Raw genomic sequence first — 14,338 nt, forward strand, 5'->3', positions numbered from 1 at the left:
TCTGACTCTAGCCCTTCAGGAAATGACCCTGGAGCTGCAGAAGGTGGAAGCAGCTCTAGAACTGATCCCCTGCTCAGTTGTTCGACGCATAGTCTTGAGCGCTGAGCCTAGTGAGGAGCCACTCTGGTGGGGTGCACCTGAAGCCAGGGCACAGGTACTACCTATATTTACACCCCATTCTCTCTCTCTCTCTCTCTCTCTCACACACACACACACACACACACACACACTCCTAGAGCAGACATCGGACCTCCTCCACCCTCTGGGCAGGGCCTTTCATTTTGTGGTCCCAACCCCTGCAAGGATACTGATAAAAAGCTTGGCACCACGGTCCTGGCTGGACTTGGATTCCTGCTCCAAGGCATCCCAGCACAAGGAACTCACTAGGACCAGAGGTTCGCAGGGGCTGGGGGCCGACGCCCGCAGGAGAATGCGAAGGCAAGGATCAAAGACGCCTCGAGGGTTTGTTAGCTGGGCCTCTCTGAGGCCCCCCGGTGCACTAATTGCGCTCCCCGCAGCCGCCCGCTCTCAGGCTGTCCCACCGCCGCTTGGCCGCTGGGCTGCGGGCTACGGAACAGCTGCGAGGCCCGAGGAGCGTTCAGCCGCCCGCTGCCCGGCGCCGGGGACACTCACTGCCCCGGGGAAGAGCCCCAGGAGGAGGAGGAGGGGCAGAGAGCCCCGGGTCAGCTGAGGCTGGCAGGCAGGCCAGGAGCGGGGAAAGTTGGCGGCCCACTTGGCCGGCATCAACAGCCTACGAGCAGAGACTTCTCTCCTGGCCTGGCCGGCTGCTCTGAAATCATCCACTTAAAAAAGAAAGGAATTCACACATCAAATAACTGCTCGGAAGAGGCCAGCAGGAAAACTGGAGCTGTTTTTATATAAGTCAACCCAAAGTCTTTACAGATTTTATAAATTCCTAGTATTACCAGAGGGATTTTTTTTCCCCCTAAATCAAGTCAGGCATCTCATCACAGTACATTCTGCTTTAGTAAAATCAGCTCCCTTGAATTTCATCGCTTGTTAAAAAAAGATAAACTTTATTTTTGTAATTTTCAATCACAAAAAAATCTATATTTTTGTCTAAGCATTTATTTTACTGAATCAAAAAGACATGAAAAGAAAAATCATGTTTTACTAACGTATATAAGTGACTCTTTTTTGGACAACATATAATAAATATGATATATCACTTATCACTCAGTCTTTCAAATGTACATTTTTTTTCATATTATGGAGCATGCCACTTTTCCAAAAGAAAAAAGGTCATGAGAAATCAGTGCAAAGTTCTCAATTACCCTCCTCTTTTCTCTGGGGCAGACGGAATGTCCACAGCAACGCCCTGTGCCTCAGAAGTGAGGCTGTCTGTCCATCTACAATTCTCTCTGCCTCTACGGCTTCCTCTCCGTGCCCTCCATACTTCCCTCCTTACCCTCCCCCCTCCCTCCCTCCTGCTTGTCCCTAAAGTCATTTTTAAAAAGAGCTTGAGGTTCTGTTTTAGTTGATGTTTTCACTTACTGGTCGCACTTTGCGTGGGGTCGGCGTTTTCCCCAGTCACACTGCTGTGGGGAGCTCCCCAGCCCTGTTTCCGGGGGTTGGGGAGATGAGAGCAGAGAGCTGGTTCCTCTTTGGGGGCCCCCCTCCCACTGGTGAACGGCTTCTTCTCTTACTTCTCGGCTTCCCGGGGTCGCTCCTGCTCCCGAGAGAGGCCCTGCGGCCTGGTGCGGGGTGAGGAGGGCAGCTGTCCGGCCGGTCGGGGTGGGGACGGGAAGGGAAGGGACTGCAGCGCGGTAGATCGCTGTCTCTTCACCGGGGGTGCGGGGTGCCTGGGATGGGGCTGGACAAGGGGTTGAGGGCTGGCTGCCCCCCAGGCCCCAGGCCGTGGATGAGCACGCGGGGAACCAGGGGCCGCTGCAGCTGGGGATGGGGCGCGGGGGGAGTCCGGTACATGCTGCTGTACATGGCTGCGGCAGCCGCGGCGGCCGTGGTGCTGTCCACGCTGCCCAGCAGGCTTGGGTGGTAGAAATAAGGCGACGGGAACATCCTCTGCAGGGCCGAGTAGTTCCCCGCCTCGGCCAGCAGCTCCAGGCCCACCGCGGTTTGCCGCTTCCACTTGGTCCTGAAAAAAAGCGGGCGTGCGCGCACCCCGCAGCTGTGGGAACAGTCCAGGCACCAGACCTTTTCTTCTCTCACCCTCTCCAGGCTTCTCTTTCTTGGGGCACAGAGAGACTGCAGACTGCGAGAGCTCTGAGAACGAGGAATGAAGCACATCTCCTAGGCCCCCTCCCCACCCTCTTGCTCACAGAATGGCCCAAATTCATGTCAGTTTCATAAATTACACCCTTAATGTCTGAGACATTCGTAAATGAAATTCTATAAGCTTCCCTACCTTTTCCTCTCTGTTCTGCTGTTGCCCCTTACAATTGGGTTACTTCCTGAAACTTTCCTGAAGGCCAATGGAGACCAGTCTTTCTATAGGCGGTCTTCTCCCTCCTCCCCTAATTCTTTTCCCCCAAGGGCCCCCCACAATCCCAGAGTGTCCACTCTCTGCCCTCCCCCCTTTCCTCCAGTCCAAGTGAGAAGAAACCATAAACAAAAGGACACAGAGACTCCTGGGCCTCAGACCCTGTCCCTCTCAGTCCCCAGAGCTGTGGAGACACGTCCCTCTCCACAGCCTCACAGGACCTTACAGTGGGTGGGGGCGCTTGGGGCAAGGAAGGCACACACCAATGTTTCAAAATTAAATTCATTTGAAGGAGGGCTCTCCCAAGGTGACAGCACCTCGGGTCCATTTGGGTGGGGGATGCATTTCAAGATATTTTTTCCTCTGAGAGAGAGTAACAATTAAAACCTGTGATCAGCTTTTCTTGGTCTCCTCCCTCCTCCACAGTACCCCGCTAGGAAGAAGAAGCCAACAGGCCTTTGCTCAAATGCCCCATGAAGGAGCTCAGGGCTGGTGGGCCATCCATACCCAGCAGCTTCAGCCAAATTAATAAACATGTCGCCCATTTTAAATTGGCTACAAATGACACTAATGTTTTCCGACAGAATTAGGGTGGCTGAAGCCGTATGTAATGAGACAGAAAATTATGGTAAAGATGACAACTGGATGGGCATTTCCAACTGCACTTATGGACGATTAGAAGACAAATGAGAGAAAAGGAGGGGGAGGAAAAAATGTAGACAAGGGTGTCTACTGCCAGGCTTCGAAATATGGCACAACTTCAGCCTCAGCTTGCCTGGGTCCTCGCTACAGTTCAGAGCCTGCAAGCGCTGCCAACCCCTTTCCGGATTTCCTTTCAGTGGAGGCAGTGGTTCCTGGCAGGCTCTGAGGTGACAAATCTAGGGAAGGGACAGACCCTCAGCCTGTCTGGCTGGCTGTCTCAAAAGCCAAGGCAAGGACATTTAAGCTGAGGCCAGTGGGGCAGCTCCTCCTGGATCGAAATAGCCAGGCTGTGTGACCAGCTGCAGACCTTCGGAACCAGCCAGGGGCAGGCCCAAAGGGTACATGGCACAGGCTCTACGGACCCAAGTGTCAGCTGCACAGATGTCTCAATTTGAGAAGGTGTGGCTTAATGGATCTGGGGGCAAAGTGAGGGGAGGGATTCCAGCCACTCGGGTTTGAGAGGAAAAGTAGCATATGCCAAGACACTCAGAAGTGCAAAATGTTCCAAACTCCAGCTGCCGCTCCATACGTCCCTCTCACCTGGGGGGTGTGCTTCATCCCTGCTCCAGCCAGAAAGTCCCCAGGGGCCCACTCTGGGGCCTCTGAGTCCCTGGAGTCTCCCGGGCCAGGAAGGAAGAGGACCGGCTCAGTAGTCATGACCTGGATGGTCAGACGCCTTTGCTCCCCCCCCACCACAACATCCCTTACCTGCGGTTCTGGTACCAGGTCTTGACTTGCGTGTCCGTGAGGTTGAGCGCAGCTGCCAGGTCCATGCGGTCCTGCACACTCAGGTATTTCTGCCGCTCAAAGCTACGCTCCAGTTGATTGAGTTGGTGGTCAGAGAAAGCTGTTCTGGCTTTGCGAGGCTTTTTGGCTCTCACTGGGGGACTCTCTCGGCTACTCGTAATCTCCCGGTCTCCTTCCTCCTTTGTTCCTATGGTAGAAACCCATAGCCATAAGACAGTGTGGAATAGGAAGGGTGGTGTGTCCTCCTGGCACACACTTCCACATTCCCAAGCCAGCTGCTGGTCTTGGGGGACTATACTCCCACCCGCCACCCTTATCACACACAAACTTGGACCTTAGCCAAGGACCTTAAGAGGAAGAGGACCGATTTCTGGCCAAAGAGTCTAGAACTTTGTGCAGAACTACTAAAAGGATTCTAAAAGGTTGTCTGATCTTCCCATCTTTGCAAGTTAAAAAGAAAAAAATATTTTACAATATAGGGTTCTTTTGTTATTTCGTTCACGGGGTAGGGAGTGGGGAGATTCTGTCCCATTCCTTTACTGTTTTCACTATGACTTCATTTTTTTTGATTTGGTACTTTTCAAAATACCTAATACCTTTCTACTCTGTTGTTGGTGTGTTTGTTTATTTGAGGAAGGGGCACCTTTTTCATTTCACTTTTTCTGTTTACAGAAAGTTAAATGCATTTGCTTTCCCTTTCCAGATGCACTTGGGAAATAGTGGGATCAAGTTCTCTGCAGCTGCTTGCGTCAAGTCTTTTAAAGCTTCGGGAGGAATATGTCACCCAGACACCAAGTAGAGCTCAAAATCACTGAGCGCATCCAGGTGACAGCCCAGAGATTTCCGGATTCTATTTGTCAACTTTGGTTTTTTACTGAAATGCTGGGAAATCGATATGTCAATCCCTCTCTGTTTGTACCCGTTTTTGCTGCACTCCTTGATCTTCCCTGCAGGAAGAACAATAATCTCTCTAATTGACCCACTGGGGAGGTTGGTGCACAAAAAATCGCCAGGCCAGACTGTACATCTGTTTTGGGCACTATTATGCTAATGTTATAATAGTAAAATGAGGAGCCAATATCCTACCTTTCAGATAGTCAGCACACATCTTTCCCAGAAATGGCAACGGTTAATACTAATAACAGTAATGAACTTACTAGTAAAGGTAAAAAAGAAATCTCCTGGTATGTTAAAACTCTTTCGTCGTGCAAAGACAAAAACACTTCCTTATGTAATTGAGGAAAAAATGGAAAAAGGGAGTTGAAGCACAGTTTCAACTGCTATTTTCTGATTTTACAAAAATAAACAAATCCAACTCCATAAGATTTTACTTTCATAAATGCTATTTCCCAATTACTTATAGGGAGACAAAATCTTACTGAAATACAAATAATTGGTAGGGGCCATGGAGTGAGAAGGGCATTTTAAAAACTGAAAAACTGATTATAAATTTTTACCATAGGGGCTTCCCTACATTCAACAAAATCTAATAATAAAAAAAAGTTACTTTGTTAATCAACTCGGAAATTTTTTCTTCATTAAATCTGGTAATTCCTGTGATGTTTAGAAAATGCAGTGTGTGTGGGGGGGTACTGAAATAATTTGCATTAAAGAATAAATGCCACGTTGTGAACACACCCCTAGACACCACGCTAGCTAAGCCGGTCTCTCTCTCTCCCACCTCCCCTCATCCCCACCCCCCAAGGTCTCAGCTAGAAAAATCTCCAGTCCTTCCCTTTCATCAACGAAAGTATTCCGGTCAAATCCCCTCCGCGTCCTCCCTATTCCTAATACATAGAAATTATATAAAACAAAGAAAGGAGCAGGATGGCGGTGAAGGTTGAGAGGTGGCTATGTAACAATAAACCGAACTTCGGACGAGTCCTCGTGTCGCACGCCCAGGCCTTCCTCCCGCTTGCAGTTTTCGACCGGGGTGCAATCGCCCCAGAAGCTCCCTGAATAACTCCCCAGCCGAGACTCGAGGGAGTCTGCAGGGGAGACCAAGAACCAGAGGTCGAGGAGACACTAGATGGCTCGGGCGGCCGACGCGGCGCGACTCACCGTGGCATTTGATGTCGCTCTGGGAATCTTCCCGCTTGTCGAGTTTGGTTTTGCTGTCCTCCTGCTCGAGCTTTGGCCTGAAGCTCTCGTGTGCTGCGTTGCTCTCCTGCTTCGGGGTGTGGTGGGGAGAGGACACGCTGGTGCTGTAGGGCGCACACGCCGCCAGTGGTTTGCTGTCGCCCAAGATGTCCTTAATTAAAAAAGAAGAGGTGGAAGTCCTGGGGGCCGAGGCGGGCGAGCCCAGCTGCTGGGCCGGCGGTTGCTGCTGCGGCTGCGGCGGCGGCGGCGGCGGCTGCTGTTGGGGAGAAGGCTGCAAACTTTGCGTGGGGGCCGCGGCGGGCGGCGGCGGCGGTTGGCTGTGGTGGAGGTGGTGGTGATGCTGGGGCCCTTCTGCGACCAGATGCGTCTCCGGGGGCTCCATGGTGACCGAGATGGGAGAAGAAGGCGCCGTTCCTACGGTATCAATCTCCGAACAGGGGGACGGAGTGGCCTGACTCCTAAAATCCGCGGTCCTGGCCTCGCCGAGCGGGCGGAAATCTCCATTCATCATGCCGGGGCTGCCCGAACTGGCACTGGACAAAATCGTGTCTATTCCAAAACTCGACCCGCTGGCCCCTTCCATTGTTGTCATTTCTACATGAGGTCCACGCCACTTCGCCGCTCAGCAGCCGCCCCGACCACGCAAAGGAAGCTATCGATCGTAAAACAGAATAAACACTAAACAATGTTGTCGCAGCTTTAAAAAGACAAAAAAAGTGGGGCGGGAAGGGAAGGAAGGATCGTGGGGGGGGGGTGGCAACCGGTGGACACCTTCGACACTTTTTGTTTTCCTTATTCATAAAGTAGGGGTGGGGAGAAGGGGAGAAAGGAAGAGAAAGGGGGAAAGTTACAAAAATTGTTGAGGAAGAACGGAGCTTGCGCTCCAGGAACGACCGCGCACGTGGGGGCGGCGGTAGCGGCGCAGGGGACTCAGACGAAGACGCAGGCGGCGGGAGGTGACCCCGACGCCGCCGCCGCCACCGCTGCCGCCGCCGCCTGGGTCTGCCCACAGCCTGGCACCAGGCGGCAGCGGCGGCGGCGGACCTGGCAGGTGCAGCGACCGCGGAGCCCGGGCGGTCGCGCGCCCTCGGAGCTCCCGGGCCGCTCCCCGAGGTGGCTGCTGCGCGCGACTCGGCCGCCCTGGAGCCGAGTTTCTGAACTTTCTTGGAAAGTTGTGGAGCAGACACCGCCGCAGTGGTCGCGGCAACACGAGACGGAGAGGAAGAGAAGGAAAAGAAGGAGCAGGCGCAGGCGGAGGAGGCGGCGGAGACGCGGCGCCGAGCGACTCCGGCCGCTGCCGGGCGCGTTCGCTTGTAATCCGGCTGCTCGCGGGCGGCGCCGACCCCCTCGCGTGACGTCACGGCCTCTGCCGCCGCTCTCCGCGCCGCGCGGGGCCCGCGCCCCCGCCGCCGAGGCTGCGCGCCGGGCCCCGCGCTCCCATTGGCCGCGCCCGCGCGAGCGAGCGACGCTGACGTCCCGGGAGCCAATGGACGCGCGGCTCGCGAGCCCGTCAGCGAGCGCCGCTTCGGCCCCGCTGCTCTTTTGAGAACCTGCTCTACCTCTTGCTTGCAGCCGAAAGCCGAACGCCTAGTCCTGCGGTGATTCCGGTGTCCACAATCACGCGTGAGGGCAAAGGCAGAGAGGAGAGCAGAGGTGGACTAGAGAAGGGACCCGAGGGGTAAAATTAAACACAAAAAACCCCACCAAGTCGAGATCGGCCCGTTCTCCCGAGGAGTCCGAGGAGGGAGGAGAAAGAGGACAGAAAGGGAAAAGGAATCTGGCGGGCTCACCTTCGCACTCCGGCGCGGCCGCCCTCGCAGCATCCCCAAACACGCGCTTGTGTAGTCCAAGGACACTGAGAGCGGGGGGCGGGGGGGGTGTCCCTGAAGGAATCCACGGGAAAGTGTAACTCCAGCAGCCGGACCTCTGGGTGGGCGGGCGGGCTCGGGGCTCTGATTTCTCCCCGGACAGCCCCGGCGCCCGAGCTGTGGCCCCCTAGGCGGCGGGTCCCCGACGGCGGTTAGAGCGCGTCCACTCTGCACTCTCGGGAAGCGTGGGGGGGGGGGAGGGTCCTGCCGCTCCAAACCGCGGTCACCAGTCTGGTCACCAGTCTGGGCCCGTGCTGGAAGAAATGCCTGGCCAGACACTTTCTCCCGAGCGGGGTAAATAATGCCCCGAGGCGTTCTCTAGTGGCGAGGAAGGCGATGGTGCACTGTCCGGCTGGCCCGGGGCTCAGGAGCCCAGGTGGCGGGGCCGCGGCACGCGCTCCGGCTCACCACTCGCCAGTTCTCTCTCTCTCCCTCTCCCCCCACCCCCAATCCGGGCGCTCATTTGGAAAGGAAACAGTCACTGTGGATCCACTGGGGACCTGGAGCGTGGCACGACTGTGACGCCTCGTCGGAGGGTATCAACTTACATTATTTTCTCTAGGACGTCTCCAACCTGTCTCTTGTTGAATGTCAGGGTAATGGGAAGTGCCAGTGACAAGACGGCGTATTACTCCTGATTAAGTGCCGTGTCAACCTAATTAGCAGAGTAATTATAAGGTGCTAATGAATGATTCAAAGTTCTTTGAGTTACATTTTACTCCAAATTACCATTTTAAGAACCCTATGAATCTGAGTGGCTGGCATCGCTTCCGTGACTAGGTGCAGAATGATGGTAGAAAATGGCCTTTCAAGTCTCCAAGGGCTGGGCCGAAATCTGGGGTTTAGTTGCAGTTCCGAAGGTCCCTTTCTATGAAACAGATTTTTTTTTCCGTTGAGGACGGGGGCGGCTGGCGGGGGGAAGGGGGGGCGACCGGGTGGTGTCCGGGACGCGAAAGATCTCCTGGGACAAGATGCTGCCTTTCTGTCGGAACGGCACCCGCGTGAGCCCTCGGTCCGGGAGGGGGTAGGTTCGAGAGTCATCCTTCCTGCTCTTTACTAGGGAATTCGCTGTGTTTGACCCAGAAAAAAGCCCGCGCTGTTTCAAGGGTGTGTTGAGCTGTTTCTTATCTTTGTGCGGTTTGTTCCCGGGTCTGTCTCTGAGGAGAACTGCAGGGAGAGAAAAGACCAAGGCGAGATGTTCAATCTGGGCAGCTCTCGCTTTTCTCATAAGGCGAGGGGAGTTTGGCGGAGGAGCCGGGGTTGGTGAGCCAAGGCGGGGACGCGGCGCGAGCTGCGGGCACAGGCCGTAGCCCGCGGGAGGGCGTGCGGGGCGCCCCTCGGGAGCGCGCGGTCGGCCCTCGGGCTGAGCTTGAGCTCCTCTGGCCTGGGAACCCGCAGAGGGCCGGGATGATGTCTGGAGAGGGGTTGAATCGGCCACCTCTGGAGCGGAAACTGCTCACGGACCAGACCCTCCTGGGAGCCTGCCAGCCAAGCCTCGGCCTGCCAGCGGGCGGGTATCTCGGAACCACCGCCCGGACTTGCGCGGGCATCTGTCTTATGGAAGGCCGCAGTGTCCCACCCATAAGGCCGTGGAGCCGAACCCCCTCGCGCATCCCTGGCACAGTTGGCTTCTGTGGGATAGGCGCTGGGACCGCCCGAGACTACAGGTGTATGCTACCCTTTATTCTCCCTTCCCTAAATATCAGTTAGGGCTCTTCTCATTCTGACATCACCTGTCACTCCCCAAACGGAGTGCGTTTCCTCCCAAACCTGGGGTTCCACCCGCACTTCCCTCACTGACTGTTCTGGGTGGGAAGTGGGGAGGAGAAAAATCTAAGATCCAGAACTAACGGCACTGCACAAATCAGTTATTCTCGACCTTGATAAATAATTCATTTAAGCCTGTTTTTGTTTTCTTCCGACGCCTAAAATGACTCAAGAGCTCAAAAGGCTGATTGCACAGCTTGTGTTGGACAGTTGAACAGGATTTTTTGCTTGGAATAATTCACAACATTAGCAGGGGAGGTAGAAATATGACCCTACCAAAAAAAATGAAATCTAAAAAGAAAGGGTGAGAGGACGGTGAAAGTTTTACAAGAGTGGTGTTCCTTTTATGAAAACTCTAAAGCAAAGAAAATGGAAGCCCAGTAGGCCCCACCTTGTGAAGGTCTCAGATCCTGTTTTCTTAAGAAAAGGTTAAGATCATAGGAGGTTTCTTTGGGTGGGATGTTAGGGGATCAGCTTTCCGCATCACAATTGTGAGGGGATAACACAACCTTGACTTTTATCAAGGCTCCTATCTTTGGGTCCCTACTAGAGAGGATATGCTAGTGGTGGCCTGAATATCTAAAAGAGGGACTCAAAGACCAGATTGCAAACTTAATGAAAAACAAATTCTTCAGAGCTGGGTTTTTGTTCCTTAACTTTTTTCAGTTCTTTTTTCTCCTTCCTTCTTTTGCCATTATTTTTTTTCCCCGAGAGTATATATAATCCATATGCCCAAGAAATCTCATACGAAAAGCAGAGCAAACACAATTAACTTTTTATTTTAAAAATATAAATTCAGAAATAGAACGGGGTGTAGACTAATCATATTTTCAATTCCGACGTAGAGGAAAAGAAATACATTAACTGGATTTAATCTCAGGTTTTACCACTGAATTTAAGATACAAATAAATATAGTCCCTAAAGCGACATAGGTTTCAAAATGATCTTCCACTTTCAAACCTTCATTTCCTTAAAAAAAAAAAAGACGAATGAAGAAAGAAAAATTCTTTAATTTTTGGAAGATTTTGGAATTCTTGCACAGAAAGCAGTTATTTGCCGAATGTGGATAATAGAGAACAAACTTTTCCTTCTGCTTTGAAGGACATGTCAGTCGTGAGTCAGTCAGTGCTCACTCCCCACCATAAATAATAATTCAAACATTCATGATTTTAACAAGTTTTGTTCCTTAATACATGTATCTTCCTTCCTTCACTTTAACAAGTGAGATTTGGCGTTGTGTTTAAACTGGAGCATCAGTTTTTTAAAGGAAGTGAACTTTGAAGAAATGCATCTATAGATTACGATGAATTTGGAAATGATGTTTCTTCCAATCATTTTTTATTTTGAACGTCTGCAAGTGTCTGCATGATGACAATGCCAACTGACGGGAATGAAGTGCAAAGGCGCTTCCTTCCACTGGGCGGCGCCAAGAGCCCCGAGCCGAGAAAGCAGGCTATTGTTTCTTTCTGTAAAAGATGCAAGATGTACAAATAAGCTCTCCCTCTTCTAAGGATGGCTCCCTGATGATAGCGTGACCTCTCAACATTTCAAAGCTACAGGAACGTCGGAATTTTTCTTTATTTTTCTTTTCAGTATATGAATATATATTCCAGCTGCTTAAGGACTTGATGCTTATATGCTTGGAAACAAAATGTAGTAAAGAGAAAGACATGAAAATCCTGAAATTGAGTCCCTTAAATAGAGAGAAACCAGGGGAGTGGAGATTGGGAGCAGAGAGAGAAAAGTAAATAGATGAAAAAGAATAAGGTAACTGAAAACTTTTAACGGAATAATAAATTAAAATGATAGTCTTTGCAATAACTAGCAATCACTCGCAATCACTTTTGTTCTAGAGGAACAAAAGTTTTGAGAGAGAGTTCTGGTATCATAAGAAAATTTGTGATAGCCATGAGCTTCATCACAGCTTTGACGATCCACACTTTAGCAGAGATCTAGTGAAGCTGGCTCTCCTTTGGATGTTAGCTGTGTGTCATGCCAGAGTGATCAGAAGGAAGGCCAGTGGAGATGGAGAGAAAGAATGCTAGAAGAGGGAGTTTTAATCCCATTTTTCCACTTTCCCATGCTCTTGAGTAGGGCATTTAACCTTTCTGATCACCACCTTTCTTCTCTAGTAAAGGAAAAAATAGTCCTTACCTGGAGCAGGGTGGTTGTGATGACCAAATTAGACCTTCTTTTAAAAAGCTCTTTACAAAATTTGAAGCAAGAGATCGACAAATGAACAACGCAAAGGTAGCGGTTGTTTCTAGCTACAGGCAACGGACAGTAACCATGTTTGATTTCCCATCCTCCTTCCCTCACTCATTTTGTTCATTCACTCAGTCATTTAACAGTACTGTATGTGCCTTCTATGCCAGGTGCTTGAGAATGAGACACTAACCCACCTCCGAGAGTTGAGGAGAGCTTGAGTGTGATGGAAATTGTCATCGCTGCCAAGACGCCTGCTACATTGGGGGCGCAAAAGAGAGAGTGGGGAGCCCCGCCTGCCTTGGGAGGAGTTGGGGGAATACAGAGGCTTCCTGAAGGAAATACAGTGCATCTTCAGTCATGCAAAAGAAAAGGGAGGTACATTCCAAGTAGAGGGATTTATATGGTAGCTCAGAGTATCAACTGTGCAAAAATGTCCACAAACTGTCCATACTTTTAATCTCCTGAGAATGGAGTTGGGCTGTAATTTGTGGGCATATGTTGGCTCTAGAGATCGCTGCTTCGGGAAGAGCACCTTGGAGGGAACAGAAACTGACTAACTGCGCATGCCTACAGACCTCAGCCGCAGAATTTTGCAGCAGGTTTGATTACAGCCCCAGAGATGGCCCACCTCCTCAAACTACAACTCGTCTCCTCCTTTCTTCTTTCTAGGGTTCTCGATGTGGGAGGAGAAAGAAGTCTTCCTTAGAGGCAGGGGTGGAAATAGAGGAGATGAGAAAGTGGAGGCTGTTGGAAGAGGATGGGGAGTCGGTTTTATTTCACTCCTCAACTAAATCATTGCCCATTGAAGATCAGCTCCCGGGGAAATGAAAGGACCTCCGTGTGACACCGTCACGTCCCACTATAAAAAGAATTCTGAGGCCTCTAAAGCTCGGGAAGGTAGCTGAATCTTGTATCAACTCCTGAGGTTATGAGGGAATGGAGGGGCGGAGGCAGAGGAGAAACGAAAGCCTCAGAGCGCTGGGCGAAAATGCCAATCAGAGAAGGGGAAATTCATTTGCGATGTTAATTAACAAGCGGCTAATTAAAACGGCACTTTGAGCGCTAATCAATCGCCTTATTAAGTTAGAGCCATCACTGGAACAAATTGAAAGCTCCCCGCCCTGGCTCCTGCCTCTGGTGAGGGCGGGGTTGGATTCCCAGACCTAGGGAGGTGTGGGGCGGTCTCTGACCGCCCTGGCAGCCTCTGAGGTCTACAGAACCCTCCAACTCCTCCAACTCCAAGGTTCACCTCTGCGGAACAGCCCGCCCCTGCCCTGGGACTTGATGAACCGGACAAGTGTCTAGGAGGCGATTTCTAGTCCAGACGCACCCGGCGGGGAAGAAGAGGTTGCGTGGGAGAGAACTGGATCAGCGACCCCGCACGTTGGTTCCCGGGAGGAGCTTCCCCCAAATGTGCAGGAATTCGAACTATGAGCCGCAAGCGGGGAGAGGGAGCAATTCAGCCCGAGAGGGGGCGCTCTCTGGCCGGGACCACTCATCCCCACTTCTCCGGACAGAGCGATCGCTTTACTTGGAACGCAGGTCTTAGGCCCTTGCCCAAGTTCAGCCCAGCAACCAGGAAAGAACTGGGCTGTCTTCGGGCAGCAAGGTCAGGCTAGCCAGCCACCTTGACTCTGTCTTCTTGGGCTCCATAAGAATGGGGTGGAGTGCGTAAAGGGAAGAGCGAGCGGGACGCGGGCACACCATTTCCAGCCACTTAGTTGCCTCCCAGCCAACCCGTTCACGTTTCCTCATGGCTTTGATTCTCCAAACTCGCTAAGAGAATCAAGAATTTGAATCTATATTTTGAGGAGCCTTCCGCATATCCTAATTGTTAAATGCCTACTTTTCACCAAATTCCCAAGGGAGAAGTATTTGGCAACAAGAGGGGGCTGTGAATTTCAATGCTAATTAAGTGGGGTCCTCCTGCAACTCCACCTGCCTGGAGGCCGTAGTTAAGGCAAAACACACCCGGCGCGCACACCACAACATTCCTGGGGTGCAAAGCAGAAGCTCAGTTGAAGAGGGACCCCGGCGGACTCCTGTATGGCTTAGCTTTTTACCGCCCGTTACAGGAGAGGGGGGAAAAAAGGGGGGGGGGACGCCGTTAGAAGGAGGTCTTTTGCGTGGCGGGTGATAAGTGGCGTGGCCCAGGGTGTGTTAATGTGTCTGCGATGACACACGTATGTTCTCAGCTGGCCTGTGGGCTCGCCTTCCCAGAGATGCGTCTCGGACGGCGTCTGCTAGTGGGTCTGAGCATGCTTGGGGTGTCCCGGGAGAACCGAAGGAACGGCTCCCACGTGCAAAGTTCAAAAGCATTAATATTTTCATCATATTATCATTATTCAATATAATAATATTTGCTCGGTTAGCGGCACTAATTAGGCCACATTAAAACTGTAGTGTCTCCCTAATGGTGCGTAATGTGCCCACACTCACATTTTTCTCTCTGAGGATGGGCGGCTTTGGGCTGGCAGAGGAGAG

At 51.9% G+C, this 14,338-nt stretch overlaps 1 protein-coding gene across 1 annotated transcript; it reads right to left on the bottom strand.

Moving 5' to 3' along the window:
- Positions 1-1,145: 1,145 nt before the first annotated feature.
- BARHL2 (BarH like homeobox 2) lies at positions 1,146-7,300 on the bottom strand. The gene is made up of 3 exons (XM_004752620.3): positions 5,972-7,300; positions 3,872-4,097; positions 1,146-2,116 (listed from the first exon to the last, which is right to left on the bottom strand). Exons 1-3 carry the CDS (start codon positions 6,600-6,602, stop codon positions 1,804-1,806), a joined length of 1,170 nt encoding a protein of 389 aa, XP_004752677.2. The 5' UTR covers positions 6,603-7,300; the 3' UTR covers positions 1,146-1,803.
- Positions 7,301-14,338: the final 7,038 nt, after the last annotated feature.

Source organism: Mustela putorius, unplaced genomic scaffold (assembly GCF_011764305.1).
Source record: "Mustela putorius furo isolate JIRA1106 unplaced genomic scaffold, ASM1176430v1.1 tig00003853_pilon_pilon_pilon, whole genome shotgun sequence".
NCBI lineage: Eukaryota > Metazoa > Chordata > Mammalia > Carnivora > Mustelidae > Mustela > Mustela putorius.